At 42.5% G+C, this 12411-nt stretch overlaps 1 protein-coding gene across 5 annotated transcripts in view; it reads right to left on the reverse strand.

Moving 5' to 3' along the window:
- Positions 1-1080: 1080 nt before the first annotated feature.
- Pou6f2 (POU class 6 homeobox 2) overlaps positions 1081-12411 on the reverse strand; it is a 523027-nt gene continuing 511696 nt past the window's right edge. For 4 of the 5 annotated variants that reach the window (XM_031358410.1, XM_031358406.1, XM_031358409.1 and 1 more), the window contains 2 exons: positions 8836-9004; positions 1081-5595 (listed from right to left, as the gene is read on the reverse strand). In XM_031358410.1, coding sequence (XP_031214270.1) covers positions 5091-5595; positions 8836-9004 — 674 coding nt within the window. In that variant the 3' untranslated portion in view covers positions 1081-5090. The remainder of the gene's footprint in view (positions 5596-8835; positions 9005-12411) is intronic. The other variant, XM_031358407.1, reaches the window with a different exon arrangement.

The following is a 12411-nucleotide window of genomic DNA, read 5'->3' on the forward strand; positions in this document are numbered from 1 at the left end:
TGTGCTCTAGCATAATAAACTACGCTTAGAGTCTTTTATATGGAAAGAAAGTTTAAAGTAGCTCTGGCTGGGATCTATCTATCTATCCATCCATCCATCCATCCATCCATCCATCCATCTATCTATCTATCTATCCATCCATCCATCCATCCATCTAGGCTCCTTGTTTCCTTTCTCCTACCAGTGAGGACTAAGGCATCAATACTTGTTCCTTTTAAAGTTAGTCTTGGAGACTTCTTGCTTCCTTGTCTGTCCATTATGCTGCATGGGCACACAGGTTTGGGTAAAGCTGATATACAGATCTCCATGCACCTCAAGAAATATTCGCTGATGGTCACCAAATGTATGGAGATTAAATATTATGGCTTTAGCTGGCATTAAAATAAAAAAGACCAATTCTCCATTCCTTTTAAGTTAATAAACTGCATAACAAAATTAATTCATTCCTCCTATCTGTATGCTCTAGATGTGTAAAATTTGTAATTTATGCATGATATCACTTGGAGCAGCAGAGAGAGGTCTCTTGGCAGAGCTCTCTGCAACAGCAGGCTCCAAGCTGAGCAATGTAGCAGAGCGCAGTGGTTGCCAGCTTTATCTGAGCATTGCCACGTCTCATCTTCTATCTTCTGGTTCTTGGAGGGACTCCTTAATTCTGGACATCCTGTCTTCGTGGGGTACCATGTCCTACCTAGACAAGGAAGAGCAAGCCTGGAGCCTCCAAATGCTTGATTTAAGATACCTTGTCCCATACTGTTGCTTGGACTACAGGAAGGAGCATGATTCAACACCTTTGGGTAGATATTAGAGAATCAGACTGAGAATAAAGCCAAGTGAGGTAGGCAGGTGAAGAGATTGAACCAACTGTGTTTGACATGTACGAGATGGCTTCCCATTCAATTATGAGACATGGTGCCTTGTCGTTTAGGGTTGAGTGGGATTTCCGTAATGTGCAGTGAAAAGCACCCCAATGGATATGATGTTTTCTTTTCTCAACCTATGGGGTTGTAATGTACATTGTACATTTTAAATGTTTCAAATTTGAGTGACACACCTGAGCGCAAGACATACTTAACTGAGAAGTTCATGTCAAACAAGTCTTTATTTTTCAGGGTACAAATTAAAAGTGACAGATCTGAAGCTGTTAAGAAATACACAAAGTGCAGCTTTACGGACCATACAGATATTGCTCTAGATTAAGTACAGTTTTTATTTTATTTTATTTTTTTAAACATTAAGCAACCTGTGCAGATAAGTCAGCTTTGGTTTCAATGTTTCAACAAGTAAGGAGCTTTCAATATCCAGTTTGGCTTCTTGGTCACGAGTCTATCATGTCAATGTCTCGTCAGCATGATTTTTTTTTTTCCAGAACAACCCAGTCTATTTTCCTGCCCTCTCTCCTGCTGCCTGCCCCAGGCGTGGAGAAGCAGATTCCTTTGCAGCGCCTCATTAAGTGACCCTGGTGACCAGTCTAGATCACAGCACAGAGGATGAAATAGTAAATAGAAACTAAAACTTATAAAAATATAAAACAAACAAACAACAACAACAAACTGCTTTTCAACAACAAATAAGCCAATGTGCCTCACAGAATTTCAAGTTGAAGACAAGCAAGTCATGTGACAAAAAGCTCATTATAAAATATTATCCAAACAGATTTTACAGTCAGACATGAAAATGAAAATCAATTTCCTTCTTCTCCGTTGTTATGCTTGATCATTAACTGGGTACAAGTAGAGTGCTGAGGTAAAACATTGATGAACAGTTTGTGATTTGTTTTTCTTAAAATAGGAACAGTTTAGTATTGCAAGATTGTCAGCAACATTTAGCCATATCTACACAATGTGCATATTCCTACACGTACTGAGCTTTGGTCCAGCGTAGAGAAGAGAGCAAAGGCAATTGGATTTCTTTTTGGTTACAGCTTGAGTTCTTTGATACGCCTCTACTTGTTTGGTTCTGCCTCCCCCAGCTCTTTGTTTTTGTTTTTATTTTTGTTTTTTTTTGTTTTTTTTTTTTTTTTTTTTTTTTTTTTTTTTTTGTTCTCTTTTGTGTTGTGTTGTGTGTGTGTGTGTGCGACCGTGTGTTCACGACAGAAAGAGTTCAAAACTTGCAAAGGCAAGTAAAACTTCTAACTATTCAAAATATCTTTTTGGTTGAAAGAGAAAACAACCTCCACAAGCAAGTGTAAAATACAATATTGGCTGTCATGTCTCATCAATAATGAAGAGAATGAAGATGACAACAACTTTAAATGGGTGAGAAAGACACAGAAGCTTAAGTACAATCACATACGCCCAAAGTGGCTTTTGCTTTTTGTTGGTGGCAACCTTAGCCTTCAGTTCATGGAAACATAAAAGACACTTAGATGTTATTGGCATATGAAGTTGTTTACCAGAGGAAATAAGGAATATCTAAAAAAATTAAGCAGTAGGTGTGGTCCTGAAAGCTTTTGTGTTCCCAAGTACAGTTTATATTCCTAAGAATCTGTTCAGGCATCTTTTTTGCCTTGTTGCAAAAAATTCATCAGTAAAAAAATCAATATAAGAAGCATTACAACACTATATAAATAATTTACAAAACAATACAAAATTATAAAACTATAAAAAAATCACTGCATGTGAATAGTTTTACAACCATGGGATGAATTCGCTTCTTTTTTGTTCTACACTGGGTGATTAGTTTTATTTTATATTTTTACTATTCTAGTTATGCTCTCCCAATCATAGATCTCAGAACTGAGCAGGCCTCATATGCCTGCTTCCGGTTCAGTTTTTAAACATTTAGCATCCATCATATGTTATCTTGTTAACTTCTCTTCTTTGGGAGCTTTTCTTGATGGAATTTGGAGCAGGTCCTAGGAGAATACAAAATCTGTATTTAATCAATAAAGTTTCTGTTTCTGGGTTGCTGGTATTTGTGCAGTTTTTACAGTTGTGAAATGCTACCATGATGATGCTGGCACTAATCGGGCTGTGTGTGGTCCAATCAGAATCAGACTAGTGGTGTGGAGACATTGTTATTAAAGACTCCAGTCCAGAATTATTGTAAGTTTCCTTGTTGGGAGTTTCATGATTGTTGATTGGACCATCTGAAGGGACTGATATACTGTCTCATTTTCATAACCAGCAAAGGTGCCAACAGAACAAAAAACTGGAACCCTTGGGTGGGAAGGTGGTGCTAGGGGGAGGAAATGGTCTTTGTAATTAACTGGGCAACTGGAGGTGGGGTATTTCTTTCCCTTTCATGATTTACTTTTTAATTACTCATGAGTCTTTATGTTGATGGTTCTCTCTTGCCTGCTTTGATAGAACCTTCTGCCCTCACCTGAGTGAAAACATCAGCAGGCTCCAGGATTTCTTTGCCCTTCATTCTGTGGCCTTCTTGGGTCTCGTGGCCCATGCCTTGGGGAAGCTCTTTTAAAAGTGGATTAATATGCTAACAGAGAAGGCTCTTCTGATGTGTTTTTGTAAGCTACTTGTATATTTTTCCTTTATTGGAGAGCCTTTGTTGCTAACCTTCTTTCCTAGTCAAGAAGCCAGAGCCTAGTTCCAATTGCTTAAATGTGCCTGTCACATTTCTATGCCATTTATATATTCAAAGAACAGATGTACCCCAGCTCCAAATGTCTGCCAACACTTGATGAAACAAGTAGCAGAAAAGACGAGGTTAACAGACACTCGACAGCCCCTAACAATCTAGGTCACCGTCATTTTTTTTTTTTTTTTTTTTGTGGTCTCTCTCTCTTTGTGAGGTGGATGAGTATGAAGTGCTGTGTGAGTGTGTGTTGACTGAAACCTTGAGACATTTCTTTGGCTATCAGACTTCTGAGAGAATTTGCTTTGAACAGAAGCATAACACAGATGTAAGTATTGAATCATATGTGCAGCTTATATTTATATTACAGAATTAATTTTGATCAGCTCTCCACATATGTGGCTAGTAGACTGAGAAAAATTCCAATCTCTGGTGTGGACCGTGAGCACAATTACAGCCTCTGCCGGTGTGGCCAGTCATTCAGCAGACAGACCTAGTTATCCTGGAGTGTCTCCCGCATTTCTGCAGGAGTGGGAAAGAAACTGTTCATTCCCACTTCTGCTATCTTCCAGACGATCCCAGGAGCCACAGGAAAGGGAGATGGAGAAGTAGGGAGGAAAGGGAGGTATAAGCTCCACTTTCTTTCTCAAACCTACAACTCATAGTGAGAAGAAAGCCATGAATGCTTTGGCACACAATCCAGGTTGTTTCTCCACTTCACCACCCGCCTAAAATAAAACAAAAAAGGGAAATGACACAATTCAGAAAACAAAACAAAACAAAACAAAAAGGAAGCTACTTCATCTGCTAAGAAGCAAAGTGGTAGACAGTGAGCCACACAGAACGATTTCAACAATGGCATCCACCCTGGTGGCACAGACAACAGGCGAGAAAGGCGGGAGAAGCGGGCTTCCCACTTTCCTGTTGGTACAAATGTAAAAATTCCTAACAGAACTTTTCACGCAGAGGCGAGTAGCCGAGCAGTAGCATTTGCAGTGTTTCGGACTTTGGTTAATAGGGTTTGCACTGATCAGCACTTAGTCCCTGAAGGGATGCAGTTGCTCCTCCAGGTGGCAGGCTTGCATTCGCTTTGAACAGATACAAGTTTGTGTTGGCGGGTTTTTTGTTGTTGTTGTTTTTGTTTTTGTTCTTTTTTTGGTTTAGTTTTTTTTTTCTTTTTCCTTAAAAGGTGTTCACATTTTCATCATATACAGAAAACAGTAGTAAGTGGTTATTTGGTTTGCTTTAAAAAACTGGCTTTAGGGAGACAGGCGAGGGAGCGAATGATCCTACCACATTGCTCCTTCATGTGGTATTTTTCTTGTTTAAAAATTTAAAATTTCTTTTTTTTTCCTTTTGGAAAACCAACGGACACATATAAACCATCCTGCCCATTTGGTAGTTTTTTTGTTTTTTAGTCTTTTACATACAAGGGAGATGATGACTGGGGTGCGTCTTTAAAGTCTTCTTTCTTCTTTTCTGCCTTTCTTTTTTGTGGAGATTCAGGGTAGTGCTCAGTTTCTGCGACGCTTCCTTCCGACCCTGAATGGGCGTGTCTAACAGTTTTCTTCCGGTGAATCTGCTAAGGGCTCCAGGGGGGCCGCAGAGGTGGGCTCATGCTGCTTTAAGCGTTTGATTGTGTTCTTCAGAGCTTGTCTCTTATTGCAGAACCAAACTCTAACTACTTCCCGGTCATAGTTTAGCTTCTCAGCAATCTCGGTCATTTCCTGCCCTGAGGGGTGTGTGTTCTTCTCAAAGTGGGCATTGAGGATCTCAAGGGCCTGGGGCGTGAAGGAGGTGCGCCGCTTGCGCTTTTTGGATGGCTCACTCCCAATAAACTCCGTGAGATTCTGCATACCTGCTCGATGGCGGGCCTCAGCCTCAGCCATCCACCGCTCAAGCACCGGCTTGATCTTCTGGGCACTTTTAGGGGTGATGTCCAGCTTTTCAAACCTGGCAGGATACAAAAGGCCAGGGTTCAGTTTGGCTGTCAGACTGCTAGCTATAGTGTTCTCTTGGGCTTCCTGTGGTAGGAAAAAGTGGCTTCTCAGGATGGTGTGTCTGGGGGGAGAATTGAGAAAGAACAGTCTTACACTGAGTCCTCTGCCAGGGTGGGCCTCCTGCCTGCCTGCCTGATTGCCTGGCAGGGTGAATTCACTCCAGATTAGCAGCCAGCTGCAAGGTAGCCAGCCCTGTCCCAGCCAGCACCCACCCTCCCCGCAAGCTCCATGCCAGCCATGCAGATCCCCAGGCACACAGACAGGGGAGGGGAAAGAGGCACCATTGTACAGGAAACACAAGCAATTCGCAGGCCCTTTTTTTTCCCTCTGAACTCTTGAGATCCAAACTGTTTCCAGCTTCATTTCCCCAACCCTCAGAATTATTTAGGCAGAAATTAACCAAGACAGTGATGTTCGAGATAACAGTTGTCATATTCTTTCACTTAAAACGATTGTGTTTAATGTTTGGCTTTCCTTTCCATTGTGTTTTTGATAAATAGTACAGCTAGTATCACAGTTTGGGAAGGCTACTGGGCCAAGCTCCTCCTCATGCCGCTCTTTTTATCTCCCCTTGTGTCTTATTTTAACTTCTTTCTCTCTGGTAACAATTTTCCCCATATGTAAGTTAACAACATGCCTCCTGTCCAGGTAAAACATAGGCCAGTTGTTACCTTACAGTTCTGGCCTAAACAGCTGGATACATTGTAATTACTATGGAATACCCCACCCCTGGGTGGGCTTAGGCCACCTCATGCCTTCCAATCACCATCCAGAGTAATGGTGCACTTTTGTACCAGGGAATCATGCTGTGTTTAATGTGGGATATCTGCAAACTGTACTTGAATGATATCATTTTCTGTAAATGAGGTCTTCTATACATCAATTGCCATCAGCAATTCTTTGCTACGTTTACTTAAAAAAAAATACGAAGCATCCTGGACAAAATTATATAGAGTGTTTTAAAAAGTCCTTTCTGGTACTAAATTTATTCTGTCAGTAAAATACAAAAGAGGACCAGCTCCCTTTGTTCATTTGTTTCTTTATTCTAAGTCCAAATTCTTGTCCCTCCTATTGAAACAGTGAGCACAGACTTTCTCTCTCTCTTAAAGTGTTCCACGTTGTTGAAAAGCAATCATCTGGTGTTTCAAGATGCTTGCAAAAGGATAGACCAGGAAGGCCTTCCTTCTTGCCAGGATCTGGCTGTCAGAGTGCATTGTTAGATCCCTTTGTTGAGAGGAGCGTTCAAAGGCTAGCAAGGATTTAACTCCATCACACTCCCCTCCACACAGCCAGTCAGGGAGGCATTTGTTTATGTTTGAAAACTGCAGCTTCTTCTAGCACTCTCTCAGGAAAGAGAAGCCAGCTGCTGTCAGGGCAAGGTGAGTTAATCACTTAGTATTATTAATGAGTTTGCCACTTGTGGCAGGCTGCCCAAAGCCACCACTGTGCTAACTTGCCATGTTCTGGTTCTGCATTTTGCTATATCCATATCATAAAAGCCTGGAGCCTGAGCTCTTGATAGCAACTGCCCTCACAGGGCTGTGCCCCCAAGGGTTGGGAAGGGGATTTTTCCCTTTGTGCCTCTGAGAAGGTTCTCACACTGCACCTAGGAATCACTGCAGCCAATTAGCACAGAGTGGCACCTTGGCACTGATGTGCATTCTTTTCCAGGTTTTGAACTCACTGAGAATATTCCAATGTAAAGTCTAATTAACTAACTAACTAATTAATTAATTAGGATAGACAGCTTCTAAAACAGCATCACTGAATCACTGGGAACTGGATAAAAGATGCAGGCCCTGAAGTCCGGGTGTCTGTCCTGTTAACCAATAATAAACTTCCAGAGGTCTGCAATCTACAGCATTTTTAGCTTCCCTCTGGGGACGATTTAACAAATCAGCATATCTGATTGGGGATGCCCAGGAATCCCTGTTTGTATATGAGTTGAAACATTTAAGAGAACACTCGAGTTGATAAAAGAAAATCACATTTTAGGGCTAAAATAAGCCAAAGAGGAATTTAGCAACAATGTCAAATTGGCATCAAAATAAAAAACCTGTGGCTTCTTTGATCACAAGGCATCAGGACCAGACAAAATTAATGTCTGCCGACAGGGAACAATATTCCCATCATTGATGCTGCTTGTTAGCATTGATGCTTCTGTACGTGTTGTTTGGAATAACATATACAAGCCTTGATATAAATTTCCCCAGCAGTAGTATCCTTGTATAGACTGAATAAAGGTTATTTTCTACAGGGAGGTATCTTATAAGAAAAAACAGTAGGGGAGACCATAGAAGTGAGAGGATCCTATGGTGCTTTTTGTATTTAACAACAATCAATGGGTTTTATGGAAAATCATTGAGCAAAATGTGAGCTGCAAGCTACCACCCCATACTGATGTTATTTATAACCTTAGTCTTAAACTGCAGGAAAAGTACACTTCGGTCCTTTGGGGAATACATTAAAAGTATAAAGAGCAGATAAAAAGACAGCATTTCATGGATCACCAAGAACAAAATCCACTTAAATGAGTTTAGAGTTGGTTTCTTGGCTGTCCCTGATGGAGGAGGACTCCTAAGGCATTGCCCAAGAGGAAAAAGCTCCTACCGAGTGCCTCCCGTTACCTCATGCATAAACATAGGATTAGTGCAACACACATGCATACATGGGCCTGCTCCTGAAGATTTAACCCGGATCAACTCAAACACAACCAAGGCTGGACTCAGTAATTTATTTGTTTAATGTGTGGGTGTGGGTGGGTACAGTTAGGCCAGATTCACTAACATTTAAAAGGGGTCCTTTCTTCCTTCCTTCCTTCCTTCCTTTCATTTTCCCTTTTCCTTTTTCCTGCTTATAAAGATGTGTCTGGGAAAGCAAGCTTCCTTCCACAAGATAGAGAAATTGGTTAAAATGTGCATGTCCTGGAACCTTTGGAGCCATCTCTGGGTAGTTAACAGTAGGGTGGACTGGAGGCTTTGCTTTTACTTAGGGATGCCAGTGTATTCTCATCTGGCAGGGACATGGAGGAGAAGGGAGACCCTTGGCCAGGGCAGCATATTTCAACTGGTCAGCCTTGGAAGTTCTTAGAGTTGATAGGAGTTAGGAGGTCAGGACCCCTCAACTCTGCATTGGTACCCCACTTTGTATCAACATCACCAGTCCCAACATACAACTCCCCCAGTTCTTATTTCCATGCTCTGTTTGTCCAGTTTGCCCACCCGAAGAGGACAAGCTGAGCCGCAAGGACAAACAAGGCCCGGGCTGGCCAGGACAGGTGACAGCATGCAGCGCCCGTTACCTGCAGATGGCCGACTGGCTGTATGCGGGGCCCTCTGTGGCACTGAGGGCTTGTCCCACCTGAGTCTGTGTCAGGCCAAGGGACAGGCGCCGGATTTTAAAAGCTTTGGCAAATTCTCGGATCTCCTCCAGATTAACCCCGTCCACCTCACCCGCTGCCGTTTGAGGATCTGTGGAGATGTTTTTAAAAATAGGATCAACATGTCAACACACAGCCAGCCAGGATGTTCATCACTGAGCAGCCACAGAGCAGTGGGGAGACCACCACAATACCTTCTTTGTCTCTCATCCTTCAGCACACCTTCTTCCTGCACAAGCCATCCTTCAAGACACTTCTATCCCAGGGTAAGCCACTTCTGTTTACCCTGCCACTTCCCAGAGCAAGGGCACAATTCTTTAGGGCTTAATAACAGCAGCAGCCAGCAAGGGGAGGCTCTTGGTCGAGGGATTCAGACCCACTTTGCAGGTAAGCCCGCTCATATACGGTGCAAAGACAAACACAAGAAGGTCTCTCTTTGAAATGTCTTAATTGGAATTCTCCATGCTATCAATTGGCCATGAAGGAACTGGCACTCTGTTTTCCCTTCACCTGATCGCCATGTAGCCAGTGTAATAGATGGTAATCTCACCTCATTTCTTATGTTCACATTACCCCTCAGAAGAGCATGGTTATGAAGCTGTGAGAATAATATTGTCTTTTTTTCCCCATAGCGGTTTACTGACACAGCTGCCTTTGTCCCCTGAAAGGGCACATAATAAAAACTGCCTACCACAGGAAAGCTCCTTTGGTGCCGGATAACGTGGTCAATTTAGGACTTATCAAGGGAAATGACACAACAGCTGGAGAATGACACTTTCTCCCCCCTGGCTACTGATCCCTGGATAAATGAAAGTGTTCACCAAGCTGGAGCCAGCATGGGCTGGGCCTGGTGGGAGATTTCAGTGCAGCTCAAAGCTGCCTGTGGGGAAGTCACTGCTGCTGCAAGCCTGACTCTATTGTTCTTCACCTCACTCTTCCCACTCAGCTGAAAGTTGCTCTCCCTCCTCCTGCGCAGCAACCCATCAGTTTCAGTGAATTTCTGCTCTTGTCCAGGACTGTGGTACTCTTCTGGCCTTAATGCTATATACCCTCTGGATGTTACTAAAAGAAGCATTTGCACCCTAAGTGACAATTTTTAAGGTGCTTGTCAGTAAGGAAGGTGTTTCTATGTGTCTGTTGGGGAGGGGCCTAGAGCACTGTGTATAACTTCTCTCAGCACAGGGGAGTAATCCCACCAGGCAATGGAAAATGTACTGCCAATATAAGGAGTAATGCTGGTACATTGTGCGTTTATCTTCACATTAAAAAGAAACACCTAGTCAGGTACAATGGTACGCATGTGTGGTACTGGAGCAAGAGGGTAGACCAAACAGGGAAACTCAGCAAGACCATTGAAGAAGACCTTAGCATTTTCATAGCACCGGAGCTCAGTTCATCACAGATTAGAGGGGTTTGGCCATTGCAGTTTATTTGTAAGTACTTTAAAGTGACTCCTGGTTTCTCAGTAGAGTGGAAGAGACATATTCTTATAGTTTAATGGGGTTTGGAGGTCTAATACTAAGGCACAGAAACCTACAGAATAACAGAAGGGTGACTCTTAAGGGCAGGCCACATGCTTAGCAATAGATGGCTACACAAAACAAACTCAATGGCATTTTTGGAAGTTTTAAAATTTTTTATTTTTCTAATCTTACAAGTCTTTGATGTATATGTTGTGGGTTGCCCTAGTGTTGTTCATATTTTGATGTTAATTCTGTTTCTTCAAGAGGGGCTGCCCCCGACATGGAGTAGACCATGTACTCAGGTGATCTCACTCAACCTTCTCCCTATTCTGACTGGTAAAATAAAGGCTAGAGCCTGTGATTGGGCAGGAGAAGGAAAAGGTGGGACATGAGGACAGAGGAAGAGGGGAGAACCTCCTCTGCCCCATGGGAGGAGAAGGATGGGGCAGAACCACATGCCTGGAGAAGCCACAAGTAGCAAGGGGTTGCATAAATGGGGAATAAATTAGTATAATGATAGATCTGCCCAATCTAGACATATAGCTTATAAATATAACTAGGTCGTGTGGTTTTTATATGAGCTTATTGGGGGTAAGAAATTACCACAATACGTATATATTATTGTTTCTGATTTTTGTATTTTTATGGAATTTCTTTGTGTGTGTGTAAATGGGTGCATCTCCATCTGTGTTATTGTTGTTGTTTTTTTTTTTTTTTCAAGACAGGGTTTCTCTGTGTAGCCCTGGCTGTCCTGGAACTCACTCTGTAGACTAGGCTGGTCTCGAACTCAGAAATCCACCTGCCTCTGCCTCCCAAGCGCTGGGATTAAAGGCATGTGCCACCACTGCCCGGATGTCTGTGTTTCTTGTGATTTTTTTGCTTGGCTCTTTTGCTTGTGGTTCGTCTTTATTTTATCATTATCCTTGAGTTGCCTATTTGTGTTTGTATGGATGTGGGTTGGAGGGCAGGTGGGGAGGATCTAGAAGGAGCTGGGGAAGAGGAAACTATAATCAGGATATTTTATATGGAAAAATCTATTTTCACTAAAAAACAAAACAAAAGAATATTCATTTTTTTTCACAGAATATAAAGGTTTTGCTTTGTGAATAGAAGGGGAACATGGACTGGAGAAGGAGCTCATCCAAGCGGTGAACATTTCAGAGTAGCAGATTGAGAGTGTATATGTATGGGCAGGGCTTGGAGGGTTTTGTATAAAGTTATAAGATAAATTAAAGTCCTGCTCTTCCACCATCCCTCCCCAAACTTCCTTCTAGAAACCTGACATTCAGTTAGTCCAAGACATATTTGGGTGTTTTGTGGTGGAGACTGTCCTCTGAATTTGCAATCCCACCAGCACAGTAGTGTGAAGTGCCCTTCAGGGTTCACAAAGAATTCTGGGAGCCCACATCTGCACACATGGCAGTCTCCAGCCCTTATTTCTTCATTAAAGAAGAAGAAGGTCCCAGAAAGGGGAGCTGCAAATGAGCAGCATGGGAGGAGCACACACATTTTGAATTACTTGCCAACAATGTAAAAAGGGATTTTAAAGGAAAAGCAAGATTTCTGTTCTTTCGAGTGCACAGGGCCTACAATGTGCCGTAGTTTGTCCAATCACCTGGAACCAATTCTCACTGCCTCTCAGCACCTCTGCTCCAGCTCTGCTCACATTTGCTGCCTGTCTCAGATGAGCTGTGAGCCTGAGTTTAGACTGGGTGTCCTTCCTGCTTGCTTTTGGGGTTTAGGCAGGAAATACTAGGTAGCACAGTGGCTGTCGCCCTCCAAGGCCAAAGCGCAGGACAGATTTACAGCGTATCTATCTAAGGACAACAACAAAAGTCCTTCATGTGGAAAGAAAAATTATGAGGATTAAGAAAAGGTTTTAAAAGTCCACTTGCAAGAGGAGAGAGGCAAAAATTTACTAGCGGAGGGATCCTAATTTAAAATAGAAAGGGTCACACTCTGTCCCCGCTGATCCAGAAGGGTAGAGTGAAAGGAAAGATTGGCCTAGTCTCCCCTGCTGATCCAGAAGGGTAGA

Source organism: Mastomys coucha, unplaced genomic scaffold, assembly GCF_008632895.1.
Source record: "Mastomys coucha isolate ucsf_1 unplaced genomic scaffold, UCSF_Mcou_1 pScaffold7, whole genome shotgun sequence".
Taxonomy (NCBI): Eukaryota; Metazoa; Chordata; class Mammalia; order Rodentia; family Muridae; genus Mastomys; species Mastomys coucha.